This window comes from Uranotaenia lowii, chromosome 2, assembly GCF_029784155.1.
Source record: "Uranotaenia lowii strain MFRU-FL chromosome 2, ASM2978415v1, whole genome shotgun sequence".
NCBI lineage: Eukaryota > Metazoa > Arthropoda > Insecta > Diptera > Culicidae > Uranotaenia > Uranotaenia lowii.
The window spans coordinates 126,081,269-126,098,839 of NC_073692.1; the positions used below are offsets into that span (position 1 = coordinate 126,081,269).

At 41.1% G+C, this 17,571-nt stretch overlaps 2 protein-coding genes across 2 annotated transcripts in view; both read left to right on the forward strand.

The window, feature by feature from the left end:
• Positions 1 to 17,571, forward strand: part of LOC129744036 (SPEG neighbor protein-like) — a 523,363-nt gene that overhangs the window by 97,759 nt on the left and 408,033 nt on the right. The gene's annotated exons all lie outside the window — the stretch shown is intronic.
• LOC129741835 (uncharacterized) lies at positions 8,065 to 12,558 on the forward strand. Its single transcript, XM_055733628.1, has one exon. It carries the CDS (start codon positions 8,065 to 8,067, stop codon positions 12,556 to 12,558), a length of 4,494 nt encoding a protein of 1,497 aa, XP_055589603.1.

The following is a 17,571-nucleotide window of genomic DNA, read 5'->3' on the forward strand; positions in this document are numbered from 1 at the left end:
AAAACCATAAATTCAGAATCAAGTAATAGATTTCTCGTTTAGGGTTCTGATACAAATTTCACTTTTCGGTTTCAAATTCATAGGATTTCTTATCTGGATTCTAGATTCAGGTTTTGAATTTGGGTTCAAAATGCTGAATTCAGACTAAGAACTAAAATCGTATTCATATTTAGCTTAAATTTAAGTTTTTAAAATCAATTTAAAATATCAATGTTGAAATTGCATTGAAGATTTTAATTGAAGTGGATCGCAGTTTGATAACTTTGATTTTGGATTTAAAATTAAAATTTTAAATTTAATCAAAGTCAGTTTAAAAACTGCAAACTGATATAAATCACATACAAAAAAAAATCTGGATTCATTTTAATTTGTTTTTGTAAAATCTTGATTTTAGTTTCGAAAACTTTAATCACAAGATGTTAATTATGAAGAATATAATAAAAAATAATAATTTCGTAACTTGTATTTTCCTCAGGTAAAAATTCAGCTGGAAATATTATTTATTTACATATATTGTAGATTACTCAAAATCAAAGGTTCTAACTTCAATCTATAATTTTAACAGGGTTTACAAGAGTAGAAAATTAACCTTGTTTGAACAGTAAATCTCATTTTTTACTTTCATTTCTGAATATTTAATACATTTTCAATCATGCTTAAAATGGTCATGCTTGTGGTTAAAAAAACAGCTTGCTAATTTAAATGAGTAAAAAAGTTTTTTTTTCTAAATAAAGCGTTCAAAATCATTTTTTTAAATTATAGTCGTTTCTACCTCATTGTGTCACTCCGGACTTTTATCAACGATGCAGTTGGCGCAACCGTCATTAAAAAACTTATCTGGAACAATTGTGTTTGATGTTTACCCTTGTTCCCGAACTCACGGACATCATTTCAGAAGGCAATTAACTTACCAATTTAGCTATATCACAAAGCTCAATATTTTTTAAAGCTTCATGAAAAAATGGCTTTTAATGCAAAACAACTTTAATCTGAATTATTATAACTTAAAACATATGTATATGTACATTTTCTCATATGTGTATGCATTGTTCAAGCAAAAATGTTACAGGAAAAAAATTGTCATCAAAGCCACCCCCCCCTGAGGCAATTCTTTCTACGGCCCTGTGTATGTATATTGCCTCTACTTTGGTAGGTAAATGCTGTTTTTGTGAGTTTGAATCGACCATTTTATGATGTACAGACCCCGTTCGATTTTGGCAACATTCGATTTTGGCAACATTCGATTTTGGCAACATCCGATTTTGGCACATGTGCCAAAATCGAACGGTTTTAAGAAACAACATTACCTTTTAGTATTCGTTATAACAGGACCAATATAATTTAGAAAAATGTATGTATGTATGTATGTATGTATGTATGTATGTTGTATGTTGGTTATCCACCATGAGTGCACGGATTCACCGCAGTTTCTGCCAAAGTATGTGCTCACTTGCATCCTTAGATTATTAAGTTCGACAAATCTCCAATGCAACCGAAAAAAACCGTTCGATTTTGGCAACATTCGATTTTGGCAACACAAAATGTACGGGCGTCTTGCCAAAATCGAACGGGGTCCGTATATGAAATAAAACAAAGTTGTTGAAAAATATACTAAAATACTAATATACTAAAATTAGCTATGAACTTAATTTTGATTACTTAACAGTTAAGGGAACAGCATATTATTATTTTTTAATAAACGTATTTATCGTTTAACAGTAAAATAATCAGTTGCCAAAAAAGGAAAAGCTTAATATGGATCCTACGAGAATTGGTTATTGATCTTTATATATTCTCTGATGTTTCAGCATCCTTTACAACTTGCATGCATATTCTTCCAAAAAAATTTGGTTTGAAAAGCTTCGAATATAAAATTGGAAGTTCTACGGATTTTTTAATATCCATACCAAACACCGATTTTTTCGGGCTTGAAAATACTTGTTTACATGTGGCATCACTGCTCAGAACTGCGACAGAAGAAGCAGTCGAAAAAAAGTAGTACGGTATCAAGAATACCGTTATCACGACGAGTCATGGTGCTCTTGGTAAAGTTTGTGATATAGCTCAGTTGGCAAGTCAGTTGCTTTCTGAGCCGATGTCCATGAGTTCGAGCCCAAGAGTAAACATCGAACACAGTTGTACCGAATAAGTTTTTCAATAACTGTTCGCCAACTGCAACGTTGATATAAAGTCGCGAATGCCATAAAGATGGTAGAACGACTATAATCGAAACAAAAAAAAGAGAAAAAAAAAGTTTCTGGAAGAAGAAGTGAACGGATGTCAAATGAAACCTGGAGGATGGTCGATGATCGGAAAATCGAAAAAGTCGGAATTAAGCCACAGCGTTGCCAGATCTACAAACGAATTTCTCCGTAGATCTACAGGTTTTGGGAGTTCTTCCTCAGCCTCGAGCGCGATCGGTCGCTTTTCGTTATCGGTCCTCTCAAGACAAAGGCTATTGTTTCTTTTTCGAACTTGAACGGTGTGAAGTGATAGAGCGGCGCGATGAGTCCATCGCCGGGTGAACCCCCAGATAGGACAATACCAGAGTGGATGGATCCAAAAAATCTGCATGGACGCCTATACTACATGGTATTGAAAGCAGCAGACGGACATAAACTTCCTCAAAATCCTTTTGTCATCGGACGGTCTGTAGAAAAAACCGGGAAAGTTGAAGGATTTTTTGAGAAGAAACATGACTGGTACGTTATAAAATCGAGGAGCAAGGATCAAATCTGCGCTCTGGAAAAAATAACGAGTCTGATCGATGGCACCCCGATCGTTATCGGTCGCCATCCTAGCTTGAACCAACGTAAATGCGTTGTGACGTGCCATGAAGTCGACGGAATGGATGAAAAACAGCTGTTATCTGAATTGTCGCCCCAAAGTGTGATTGACGTGCGGAGAATCACGAAAAAAACCCCAACTGGTATCGTTGGTACCTCAACATTAATATTGACCATCAACGGGACGGTAATACCTGAATTTTTTCACTTTGGGTTCCTCCGAGTGAAAACCCGTCTGTATTATCCGTTGCCGTTGCTGTGTCGCAACTGCCTTAAATATGGACATACAAAGAAGAAGTGCGGGAGCCCCCTCTCGTGCAGTAAATGTCACTCGACAGCCCACGACAGTCAAAACTGTAAAAACCACCCGTACTGCGGAAACTGCATGAAAGATGGTCATTCTCCGATCAATAGATCGTGCACAACTTGGATAGCCGAAACAACAGCTATTAAAATCAGCACCGAGCAGAATATGACGATAGCAGCCGCCAAAAAATCGATCCAGCAAACCAACAGCAATATCACATTCGCCAACGTGGTCAAGGCCGACCAGAAACAACAGACAGAAAACAATAAAAAACCTCAACTACCAACCGAGCCAGAACAGAAGGAAGACAAAAAACAGCAGCAGCCACCACAACAGAAACGGACCAACACCATTGCTTCACATTTGAAACCAACCTCTCCTCCTCGGAAAAAAATCACCCCTCAGCCCTCACCAACGCAATCGTCGGATGAAGCTGAAATTACACATCGCGGAAACGCAAACGATTCCCCCAGTACCCGATCAAGGGAACAGATAATTTTAAAACCCCCTATTCCTCCCCAACGCTCTCTTCCCTCTCCTTACCCCTTCCAACCTCCCCCTAGTCTTAAGAAAACTGACCCTCGGCCAACAAAAACTTATGCTAAGAAGTAATCGGCCTAATAAAATCGATTTGATTAAAAAAAAAAAAAAATCTACAGGTTTTGAGTACTTCAACGGATCTACGGATCGATGTTCGAAATCTACGAATTTTCAGCATTCCCTACGGATTTTCTAAGGGTTATCAAAAATTCGCAGGGATTTATACTGATCAACGAAAGTTCTATCTGACGACTAAAAAAAATAGTCATCAAGTTCAAAATTTGAGAATGGAAAGGGGATACTTGATCCCCTTCTCTTATTTTCACCATATCTTTTAGACAAACAAATTGCAACTCGTATCCTTTTACATTTTCTGACAGCGTGTAACTTTAAGTTTCTACGCTCTAAAAATTAGAACGATACTTGAACCGGTAGATGAACTAGGAGCGTTTTCGAGAGAATTAAAAATTGTGATATTTTTAAGTTAAGGGAGACTTGATCCTTTATTGAAGGATACCATCTGTCGCTTTACAATTTCGGCATAAGTAGAGTTTGGACTTTGGAGTTTCTTGCGTGTGGCAGTTAAGGTGATTTCCTGTTCGGTTTTGAGTTCCAGTGCTGCGGATTCAAACACCCATATTAGCACGACATCTGGTACGACAGTACAATTTATCGTTAAGACCAGGATAGGTGTATTAACGATTTTACCTGCTGCAGTCTTCTTCGTTATTCGACGAACATTTATGATTTTCTGGGGAATAAGCTCAACCTCAATTTCTTTATCCGTCATATCATCTAGTTACTTCATTACACCAAATAACGAATTTGCGCAAAAATAATTCTGGATGGCGACCTATCTCAATCGGTGTGCAATCTTTCATGGCGGTCAACATAAAAAGCTTTCTGCCTTGGTCCTTGCTTCGGATTTTGATGACATACCATTGTTTTTGCTTTTCGTAGTAGCCTCCTTCCACCTTTCTCGCATACTCCTCTACCGACTTCCCAATAACGAAAAGGTTCTTGGGAAGTATGTGGCCTGGTTTAGCTCGTAAAACATGTAATATAGTCTTCCTCGCAGGTTTTCGGTGTCCATTTATTCGCAAATGGTCCGACCAGGAATGTCTCCTGGTTAAGGACTCATCACTACTTCACTTCACTTCGCATTCAATATAGAAAAAATGTTGCCTTTTCGATTCTAAACAAGCACACTCCTGAAAGAGCGACTGATCGATTCGAAGACAGAGAGTGTACTGAAATAATAGTTATTGGTTGAATATTATTAATCTCGTAATCAGCAATGATCACGGTCCTTTCAGATGAAGAATATACTGTTTTAAACCCTAGGGATCAATTGTACCCATAAGCAGCATGAACGTCTCGGTGGTCGAGTGGTTAGCGTGGTAAAACGATAATCGCTGTTTCACTGATGGCATGGGTTCGATTCCCATCTCGGTAGTGGGTGTTAAATGTTTATCTTAAGTTGTCCACGTCATTAATTTAGTCTGTAAAGCCTTAATCGGCTAAGACGATGTAAGTCTTTTTTTTAAAGCAATATTTTAGAAAACTCTACCTGAAAAAAGTTGAGAGTTTCCCATTGCTTTGAAAATATGGTATTATGAAGTTCATATTACACTCGAACGATTGATGTATTAAAATAAAAAGATAAGATAACAGATTCCCTGAAAGTAACATTTGAAAGTGATGAAAAAAGATCTTTGTGAAGTTTTCCAAGCAAAGTTCAAAAACTCACACAATTATTTTGTTAGAAATTTTTTAACTCGAAACATTGTTGTTTTGCTCCATTTTGCACATTTTTCTAGAACATTTAATCTTTGTAAGAGTTTTAGGAATCAAGTATCCCCAGGGATCAAGTACCCTCATTCTCCCCTAAATTAATCGTTTTTCGCCAAACTTACGGATTTGAGAGGGTTGCAATCTGGTAACACTGTTGAGCAGGCATGCCACGGGTCAGCCTCTAACGTCCTTGTATTTCCTTTCTAGTGCTTTTATCGCATTCGCCTGACGCTGGCGAGCTCTTCTCGTTGAAGTCCCTAGCTCGCTCTCACCGTTTCTTTAAACTTAAGCCAGCGTTGCCATATATGCCGATTATTCGGTATTCTTCAGAAAAATCGAGCAAATTTTTGCCCAAGAATCGGTATAGGTAGCGATTACCCATTTTAGTGAAAACATACAAATTTTTAAGATTTTGGCTCACAATATAAGAATTGTGTCAGTCTAGGCAAAACTTTAGAAGTTTTTTTTGTTAGATTGATGTTGATTGTACGATTGTTTGATCTTGGATATATCTTTGTGTCGGCATAACTGCTAAGATTGTTTACAAGCAGCACCGTGTGTGTTCACCTTTTCTAGTTTGCATAAACATCTTGTTTCGATTTCCCGGGGATTGTACGCGTCTTGTTTGAGCAAGTTAGAAGTGATTTGTTTGTTGTGAAATTTAAGCTTTTTTCCGCGATTGTTTCAAAGCAGAGGTATCACTTGTAGAAGTGTAACAATTTCTCAATATCTTCGACCTGATCCCACCATTCCGAACCGACTCGACAAATTATCTGATAGAATTCAGAGCATTGCTGACCTGATTTCCGTATTTCGGCTCGGATAGACCCGAGTTTGAAAGCAATCGAGTAGCAAAGCTTAGGCGACTGAAATCTTTGAAGCTGCATAAATAAAACACCTCTCTCGAAAAATTTGTTGAGCTCATTTGAAGTAACACTTTGGAAGCGCTTTTTTTAACACAGATTTTTTATTTTTCTGATCGATTCTTTAGCCTGGAAAAGGCCGATTAGATTAGATTGGTTTATTTTCGATGCGATCTTTAAATCTTTTAAATATTTAATTGTTCGTTGAGCTGAAGATATTTAGATAAAATTTTGAGTACCGTTTTAAATTGCACACTAATGTCAAACAGGGCCATTCGTTAAGCAGTTGGTCGAAATCAGTACTCAAAATAAAATTAGCTTTTGCGGAATTTTTGTCTGCAGATTTCAAAGTTTTTAGTAGTTAAAGAATGAAATCGCGTGAAGCTGCGCACTCTCCCAAATTTGACAAACTGCCATTTTTTCTCAGTTGAGATAGCTTCATGAATGGGGTTCGTTCATTTGGGTTTGATAATGGGGTTCATTATCGCCGAACAGATAGTTTCATTCGTTTTTGGACGGATGTTTGTATGGAAAACATCAAAATCAATGTTGTCTTGGATTTTAAATTCACAAATTAAACATTTATCACCAGTTATGTTGTTAGTTTGTAAAAATTCATTTGTTAACGCCGATCCCGATCATTTCTACCAACTATCAAATTCAAGCCACACTATTGTAGAAGATAGGCAGTCATCATTGGTTAGCAATGATGATGATCGTGCATTGTTAGCGAATATAGTAGGTGCACTCTCTTATCAGGCCGATCGGTCTCCCGATCGAATGATAAAGCATCTAAAAAACATCGCACGTAGGTCTAATCAAAATTAGATTTGCACACTGAAGATAGTCCGTAATAAAACCTCCCCGAGCACAGATCGGTCTTTCAAATAAACTTACGTCGAGTTGTTAATTTGTAAACCGTGTGTTAGTTTAATAAAAACCGTTTTTGAGAACATCACAAGTTTGAGATCGTAGTGTGGACTTTGATCGAGTGAACAGAAACACCCCCAGAAGTGATCGCGAATAACCGACGGGATCTTTTAAGTTCGGTAACATTTTTGGTCCGCTAGAACCGGATCGTCGGGAAACGCGAAACCAACCGTTGAAGATTTTGCACGTGTTCGCTTACCGATCTCCACTGGGGAGATCAGAAGGACACGGCCGTTCGCTGGTTGCTGCATGGATCGTTGCTGTTGCTGAGGACATTCTGGATCGCTGCTGCTGTTCGTTGGTGGATTGTAAACCGTTGCACAGGCCAACGTGTTGGGCATCGTGTTGAGCTGTGTTACCGGAGTGATCGTTTGGCGCCATTTCGACTGGTGCTATTGTTGGCAGTGCCTTTGTTGCTGGTGCTTTTGTTGCTGCATGCTTTGTTGCTGGACATCGTTGTCGCTGGATAAATCGGATAAGTACTGTGGTCAGAATTGTCTGTGGCGTACGGATCTCTGATGCATGTGAGACCGACGTTTACTAGATGGCCAATATGAATGATTGAATTGAATATGATTGTCGTCTTTTCTTCAATAAAAAATAACTTGCATGAATTTGTGGCGTAAAATTATTTGAAGCTGAGTTGAGTCCATTACAATATTGTAAAATATTTCTGTCTAAGATCGATTGCATTATATTTCGTTGGCTAAATTCAAGGTTGTACGTTCCACAGATCGAAATCTTTTGTTCTGTCAACCGCGTGGTCGATTCGAGTCAAAGTGCATTGAAAAAATTGTGGTGAGCATTAGACCGGTTCAAATTTGTGCAGTGAATATTTTTCAATATGTCGACCGATGATTTGCGACTGCTTGGCAAGCAGGAGCGTGTGATACGATGTGCGGTGATAAATATAAAAGATTTTGTGGAATCATGTGATGTGGAATTAAATGTTCGTTCTTTAGAAATGAGTCTACAGCAGCTAGATGAGTTGAGGCCAAAGTTCATTGACCTTAGAATGCGAACCGAAGTACTTTTGGATGCAGCTGCGGATGATTTTGAAGAGCTCTCCCAATCAAGTCGTGACGAGGAGTATACTCGGGTTATAATGGAGTTCGAAAAAACTGTGCTTGCATTAAAAAATCAAATTTTTTCGAAAATTCAATCCCTAGGTGCAGTTGCTTCAAAGATTGAGCCAGCTAATATTCCCCATCATTCAAAAGTGAAACTCCCAGAGCTCAAACTGCCTACATTTAGCGGACGAATAGCAGAATGGATCACCTTCAGGGACACCTACAAGAATCTTATCCACAACGACGTGGGTTTATCAGATATTGATAAATTCACGTATCTTCGGACGAGTCTTACCGGAGATGCGTTGCAAGAAATAGCATCGATTGAGATTTCGTCTGCAAACTATGCGATAGCCTGGGCAGCCTTGGAAAGTGTGTTCGAGAATAAGAAGCTTCTGGTTATGACACATTTAGATTCTCTTTTTGCTTTGGAACCACTTCGTCATGAGAATTTCGACTCCCTCAACAAGCTGGTAAACGGTTTCGAACAAAGCCTCCAAATGCTTAAGAAAATTGGAGAAGAAGTTGAAGGATGGAGCACTTTGCTTCAATATATGCTGTACAAACGACTACATCCTAGCACCACTCGTCTATGGGAATCGCATTTTAACTCAAAAGAGGTTCCGAAATATTCTGAAATGATCGCTTTTCTTAAGAGTCACTGCATCGTTCTTCAATCTGTTGCTCCAGTTCGATCGACTCAGCCTGAAACAAGGAAATTTCGCACATCATCCAGCTACACAGGACTTCAACCAACCACCAACTGTCCATTCTGCAAGGAATCAGCCCATTCTGCATTCAAGTGTTCCAGATTTTCGAAGATGTCCATCGGCGAACGAGTGGAAGCTGTTAAACGTAATTCGCTGTGCTTTAACTGCCTCTCACCTCAACACATAGCTCGTTCTTGCACTCGAGGGAAGTGCCAACATTGTGGACAACACCACCACTCGTTGTTACATGCAAACTCATCGACCACCGCGAATCAATATTCGAAGTCAACAACTAAAGTTTTCACCAAATTCAACCAACCTCAAAACCTTAAGTCGCAAACCCAACCAAACCAATCGAATCAAACACAGACTGGCTCCTCAACAAATCAGCCCACACAAATTCGCCCAATTCCCACACCTCCTCAAAATGCAAGTTCCATTCAATCACTAAATCCCGCCACAGACATTCCCAGTACAAGCTATCCCACATTTTCTACGAAACATTGCACCCCACACAATGTACTTTTATCCACGGCTGTTGTACGCGTTGCTGACCAATTCGGAAAAATCACGCTAGCTAGAGCGCTTCTGGATTCCGGCTCTCAACGCTGCTACATGTCGGAAAAACTTTCTCAAATGCTGCAATTTAGAAGAAGCCGTGAAAATTTATCTATTTCCGGCATTGGTGGTTCACGGTCCTCCTCAACTCAAGTTGTATTTGCTGAAATCAGTTCACGCATGTCAGATTTCTCCAGGTTGTTAAAATTTCACGTTTTGCCTCAAGTCGCTGTCAACCTTCCCGCAAAAACCATTGATATTTGCAAGTGGAATTTGCCTGTTGAGATTCAGTTAGCTGATCCCACCTTCAATGAGTCGCAAGCAATTGATATGATCATCGGTGCCGAGATATTTTTTGATTTGCTGGTTCGAGATGATCAGATGAAGCTAGGAGAGCATGGTCCAACCCTTCAAAACACATATCTTGGTTGGATAATCGCTGGTGGTATTCCAGAAGAAGCAGTTTGTCTGCTGAACGTTCCTTCAGATGCCATAAATAGAATTGAAGTCGAACTTGCACGTTTTTTCGAATTGGAATCATGTCGCACCAATAGCACACTTTCGTTAGAAGAGTCAGCATGTGAGACGCATTTTGTTAAAACGACAACGCGTGGAAAGAACGGAAGATTCGTCGTTCAACTCCCCAAAAAACCGTTCATGATCAATCGACTAGGAGAGTCCAAGGCAAGGGCACTGAGAAGATTCGGAGCACTAGAGCGACGACTTAGTTCTGATCCAGTCCTGAAGCAACTCTACACGGATTTCATCGATGAATATTTGCGACTGAATCACATGCGGAAACTGTCTCCAGTCGAAGAAGATGACGCGTCAACTGTTGCGTACTATTTACCACACCAACCTGTATTAAAGCCTGATAGCACGACGACTAAGCTTCGCGTAGTTTTCGACGCCTCGGCAGCGACAAGTAGCGGTGTTTCTCTGAACGAGACTTTGATGGTTGGTCCGACTGTCCAGGAAGACCTTTTCTCGATTATGCTGCGTTTTCGTCTTCGGAAATATGCCATAACAGGTGACATCGAGAAAATGTATCGCATGATCGACGTCGACCCTATCGATCATAATCTTCAGCGCATTTTTTGGAGAAGTAGCATAACTGAACCCATTCGAACTTTCGTCCTAACCACGGTTACGTATGGTACGTCGCCGGCACCTTATTTGGCCACTCGCTGTCTTAAAATGCTTGCCGATGAAAACGAATCCACGTATCCTCATGCATCTGACGCCATTCATCACAATTTTTACGTCGACGATGCATTGCTCAGCGTCGACAGTCTTGAGACAGGAAACAAGACCATAGGTGAACTTATAGCTCTTTTGGGATCTGCCGGAATGAATCTGCGTAAGATCAGCTCCAATTGTGTGGAAATCCTCGATTCCGTTCCACCCTACCTTCGAGATGAACGCCTTTCGCAGCAGTTCCAGGGTTCAGGTAGCGTCAAAACTTTAGGCCTCACTTGGCAGCCTCGCCCAGACATCTTTCGCTTCGTCGTTCCTCAATGGAATAATTCTTCTGAGATGAACAAGAGAACCATTTTGTCTGACTTCGCAAAACTCTTCGATCCTCTTGGCCTGGTTGGCCCCGTAATCGTCCAGGCTAAGATATTTCTCCAGGATCTTTGGAAATCAAAGCTTTCCTGGGAAGAAATCCTCCCCGAAGAGTCAACAAATTGGTGGCTGACTTATCGACGCAACTTAGAGGAATTAGCACATCTTGAAGTGCCGCGATGGGTAGCTTTTGGCAGAGATACGATATCCGTGGAGTTGCATTCTTTTTGTGACGCATCAGAAAAAGCGTACGGCGCTTGCATCTATTTGAGGTGCACATCTTTCAGTGGAGAAGTTACTGTTTCGTTGTTGACGGCTAAATCTCGTGTTGCTCCGCTGGATGACCTCAAAAGGAAGCGCAAAAAGACCACCATACCCAGGCTAGAATTGTCCTCGGCCCTGACGTGTGCCCATTTGTTCGAGAAGGTTAACCAAAGCATCAAAATAACCAGCCAACATTTCTTTTGGACTGACTCGATGATTGTTAAATGTTGGCTATCATCTCCACCATCCCGATGGGACACCTTTGTGGCCAACAGGGTCTCAGAAATCCAGCACACCACACGGTCTGGCATTTGGAACCACGTCGCTGGCTGCGAGAACCCCGCAGATGTTTTATCCCGAGGAGCTACCCCTGAACAGCTTTCGTCGAACCAAGGCTGGTGGCAAGGCCCGCCATGGTTGCAATTAGATCGGAGTAGCTGGCCAAAATCTACTCAGTTTGCACCCGAAGATTTCGACACCACATTGCTGGAAGAACGAACAGTTTCGACACCCGCTCAAATCGTCGAGCCAAACCCAATATTTGCTTTGCGTGAATCTTTATCAGACTTGATCAGGATAACAGCGCTCATGCTACGATACGTGCACAACTTAAGAAACCGTGAAAATCATCGTACAGGTTTCCTGAGCTTTCAAGAACGAGAAGAGGCCCTTTTGAAATTGGTTAGTCTGGCTCAACAAGAAAGTTATCCTGAAGAAATTGAAGAGCTGAAGAAAAGCGGATCCGTCAAATCTTCGTCGAAAATTAAGAATCTTACCCCTCGATTAAGCAACGGACTTCTTGTCGTCGGTGGCCGGCTCAGAAATGCTGAACTTTCTGTCGGTCGCAAACATCCCTTAATTCTAAGTAATCATCATCCGTTGACGGAAACCATCGTCGCCTTCTATCACCTCAAATATCTCCACGCTGGGCAAGAGTTAGTGATATCAAGCCTCCGAGAAAGATTCTGGCCTGTCCAGGTGAGAAATTTAGTTCGTCGAGTTATCCACAGATGCGTCAAATGCTACAGAGTGAAGCCGAAAGTTCATGAGCAGCTGATGGGAGATTTGCCCCCTGAACGTGTCGTCGAGGCCCTGTGTTCCAGCGTGTTGGCGTGGACTATTGTGGCCCATTCAGCATTCAATACCCACAACGGAAAGCTCGCCCTGTAAAATGCTTCCTTGCTGTGTTCGTTTGCCTCGTTGTGAAAGCAGTTCACTTAGAGATTGTTGGTGATCTCACGTCGAACGCCTTTATCGCTGCTTTAAGAAGGTTCGTCGGTCGTCGTGGTAGGCCTGAGATCATCATGTGCGATAACGCCACAAATTTCCGAGGTGCCCGACGCGAGTTAGATGAGTTGCGCGTTCTTTTCAACACCCAAGAGTTTGCTCAGAATGTCGCTAAAGAAGCTGCAGCAGATAACATAAACTTCAAGTTCATTCCTCGTAGAACTCCCAACTTTGGTGGCCTGTGGGAGTCCGCCGTCAAGTCGGTCAAGGCACATCTGAAGCGTACAATTGGCATAACAATTTTGAAGTTCGACGAATTCTTCACGCTAGTTGTACAAATCGAGGCTTGTCTAAATTCACGCCCACTCACACCGCTATCAAGTGACCCTGAAGATTTTTCTGCCCTCACACCCGGCCATTTCATCACTGCTAGGCCACTCATGGCCTTACCCGAGCCATCCCTTGGCCATCTAAACGAAACAACCCTCTCGAGATGGCAACGTGTGCAAAACTTCTTGCAACATATTTGGAGCAGATGGTCCAAGGAATATCTAGCCAATCTGCAAACTCGCAATAAATGGAGCAAACAGCGAGACAATCTGGTCGTCGGAACGATGGTTTTGCTGCGAGAGGACAACGTACCTCCCCTGAAGTGGCTCATTGGCAGAGTCAAAATGGTTTACTTTGGAAACGACGGTAACGTACGAGTTGTCAAGGTCCAGACACAGAACGGAGAATTCACCAGAGGCATCGCGAAGATTTGTATTCTTCCAATCTCCGACAACGTACCACCCCCACAATCTACACGATCATCAGCTGATGTGGAGGTTTAAAACCTTCCACGAACTCTGTGCAGCATCGTTGTCCTGTCTGTGGTTTCTAAGAGACCGCAAAATCAATCGCTGTCCATCGAAGTCCCATCGTACCATCCATTGATGTCAGATCAACCCACCTGAAGAAGTCATTATGTGTCCTGCTCGACTTAAGTTCGAAATTTATCAATTTGTTGTAATGCGTCTAGTATTCTGTGGGAGTTTGGGAACTCCCACGCAAAGTTATGTAGTCCCGTGCATTGTGCATTGCTCGAAATCAAACCACCATGTTTCATTGACAGGATACATCGCCAAATACAGTCCACAAGGGTTCGGATCTGCATCATACAAGTCATCACCACCATCATCATATAATCACCAAAGGTCGTCACACAGTCACCATCCGTTTCCGTCGATCGAGGGTCAATCCAACAACGTGGGTCCATTTCGCCAACTGCCAGCATGGAGAGGAAATGCTAATTTTGAGAAATCCGCCACATTTTCACCGATGTCATCGTTATCCGATGGCCAACGAAGGCGCAGGGTGCGCCCGCGGAGGCGGACCGCCTCCGCGGTTCAGGGAAGTCGTTTTTTGTTTGTTAAATTCTTGTAAAAAATCGCCTCTCATATTATTGATAGATTCTCTGGTCCCTCACCCCCCGACGCTGGCGGCGTGAGCAAGGCGGACGGCCTGTGCAATCGTCGATCATCCCCAGGATCCAACCGAGTCCACGAGCGAGGAAAAGGCGAAGGACGAGAGGAGGAAACCCTGACCACGAAGAAGGTGAACCCAGGCGCTAGAAGGTCCACGAACGTCAACCGACGTTGGGTACCATCAGAAGTTGGAAACACTCAATTTGCGGTCCGCAATTCGAGTCAGATCAACGGAGAAGCCGAAAAAGTGTTAGAAAATTATACTTGTGAAACTCATATCCATCATTATTGACGATGTTCGTTGCGATTATCAAAGTTGTTAGATTTATCCAGTAGGCTATAATCTGTTTAATTTAAAAATTGGAATCTGTTATTCCAAGGCGGGCGGCAATGTTAACGCCGATCCCGATCATTTCTACCAACTATCAAAATCAAGCCACACTATTGTAGAAGATAGGCAGTCATCATTGGTTAGCAATGATGATGATCGTGCATTGTTAGCGAATATAGTAGGTGCACTCTCTTATCAGGCCGATCGGTCTCCCGATCGAATGATAAAGCATCTAAAAAACATCGCACGTAGGTCTAATCAAAATTAGATTTGCACACTGAAGATAGTCCGTAATAAAACCTCCCCGAGCACAGATCGGTCTTTCAAATAAACTTACGTCGAGTTGTTAATTTGTAAACCGTGTGTTAGTTTAATAAAAACCGTTTTTGAGAACATCACAAGTTTGAGATCGTAGTGTGGACTTTGATCGAGTGAACAGAAACACCCCCAGAAGTGATCGCGAATAACCGACGGGATCTTTTAAGTTCGGTAACATCATTCTTGCTTGTCTTTTGAAAGTTGTCAATTTGAAGGGTAACATCTCAAAAGAGTTTTGATTATTCGTTGAAATTCAAAAAAAAATCTTGCAAAAAATTTTAAATATCTTTTATTTTTGAATCCATCTTCCTGCATGTCAAAAATCCTTCCTCCCAATTCCAAATCAGTTTCCGGAATTTTTTTAGAAGCAGCTTCTTTTCCCGACGCCTAGTCCACGCCTTGTTCTCCTTTAACATGTATCGCCGTAAGAATTGAAGGATCCTTTTTTGTTGCCCTTTTTCCTCGACTGGTCATCACCTGCCGTTGTCATGAGATGCTCCGACTGGAAGAAGAACGTCCCCAAGGACAACGTCGCCGATCCGAACAAAACCGTGTCTCGGAACATTGCTCACCCGGCGAGGGTTAATGTATGAGGACGAGTGTGAAAAGACCCATATAAGGATACATACTCGCAGGCATATTATGCGAAGGTTCGAGGGCGATAAGAGCCCTATCATTTGGGACGCTGGGATCCGAATTTTAAATCAGATTGCGAAAACTCGGCAGGACAAAGTTATTTTTTCTGTTTTGGGAAGATTCGAAGCGGATATCGGTTTGTAGCGGAAGAAAATATTTTAACTGGTCACATGGGATTTGGTGATGACTTTGCTTCCTCTGAGATAGAAATAATAGATCTGAAGGGTGTCTTTTGTGAATGCTTAGGGATGGTTTGACGTCATCATGGATTTCAAACCTCCAACTTATCCATTGTGATACCTAATTTAATTCAGTCCATTCAAATGTTTTCGCGGAGCTTTGATCTCGACTTTCAAGAATATTTCAGTTGAGGATCTTTCCAAGTAATTAAAGTAAAAAACAGTCGTTTTTACTTAAAAATCCGAGACTGATAGCCGTTAAAAATCCCTATAAAAAAAATCAACCAAAACAGTCGTTCCATTCATAAAGAATCAGATTCTAGATTCAGATTTTGAATTAAGATTCAGGTTCAGATTCAAGATTCAGTTTCAAGATTCAGATTCATAATTCAGATTAAGATTCTTGTCCATGTGTCATGTTTTTTTCTCTTTTTGTTTCTAAACTGAACCGAATGTTAGGTTAAATAGCTTTTCATCCAAATAAAACAAATTAAACAACTTTGTTAACATGTTTAAAATTTATTTATAAATAGATTTTTCCAAGATAAGTTCAAAATTTATTATTTGAAACCATTTAAAGGGTAAATTATTGTCATTAGAATCACCCCTGCAGCCATCAATCCCGTTGCTGATAATTTTAATTTTATCAGCACGCTCATCATTGAGAAAAGCTGTAATGAACATAAACAATCACATGCCATAAATTATTCATCCTTCGAATGGGTAATGAAATCTGTCACTCGAACGAAGTAAATATAACTTCTGAAGCATTGCCACGAGCGCCCGGATAGCGGCAACCTGTCTACCTATGTAAAGATTAAAAAACAACTCCACAAACCCCCAGCTCTTCAAGCCGTAACTCAATAAAGCCATGCCAGAAATTAATTAGCAACTCAGCCAAACTGCTCTACGACGAGACGCGACATTTGCCATCTCGCCTCAGAACGGAAGTGGCAGTCGCACGCTAACATCTGATGGGTAGACAGCTTTCAAACTTCTCCCTGGCAGGGCTGAGCTGTAGAGTGAGGCAAATACTCTGACAAAAAAACAACAACAAAAAATCAAAAGAACATTCCTGTAATAGGGGATGAGTTGTTACTTCTGCCGTCAGATGTTTCTGGCTGAAGAGTGAAGAACGCGCGTTGCCCTGTCAGCAGACGGCAAACGTCTACTCGGTAGTGGTTGGAAGAGCCGAAAAAAAAGGTCCACGCTCCGTTACGCATTTTTCATTTCCCAAGGAAAGTTCCTTTCAGGAAGAGACGAGGTGGAGAAGTGTTCGGGTTTTGTTGTTTTTTGCTCCAATAAACCCATACGCACCGCGCAGCCATCAAGAATTCAACAAACGTTAAAAGAAAGAAAGCAGTCGTCATGAGCAATGACGTACGACCGGAATTGTTTGCGAGAAACTCGGCAGAGGTTCTCAGAAATTCAAGATTTAGAAAATGAACCATTCAGAAGATTAAGTTGAATTTTTACGTAGTTCGGAACAAGATTTCAGTTTTCACCAGATCAATTTTTAAATCCCAGGTCTCAGATCTTAAGTTTCAGGTCTCAAAAGTTTTAGATCTCCACGTCTCTGCTCCCAGACAGGGAGCCCAAATGCCGTTATCCTCCGGTAGAATTTGTCGTTCGAAACATCCGTGAGAGATGCGCACTTTATAAGGACTTGTCAATTTCAATTTTGCTTTCGATAAGTTGTGCATTTCGATTCAAATTTATCATCTCTTTTAACGTTAAGGATAAGTTTTAGCTCCCGGACGAGTGAAAATTTCTCACAATTTTCCATGAAGTTAAGAGCGTGGAGAGTCAGAATGGACGCAAATAGCTGGAAAAACATCTTATGTGCGTTTGTTCTCTTGCTCGCTTCCAGTTTTTCCGGAGAATTTTTTTGAACTAGAACTGACTGAGAAAAAATGATATCGGACGAGTTATCTTGATCGTCATTGGAAACGGATGAGAAGTCATCGCGTTCTGATATTTATCGCTCAGTGTTAAACAAGGGATAAACCAGTTATCATTATCAGTT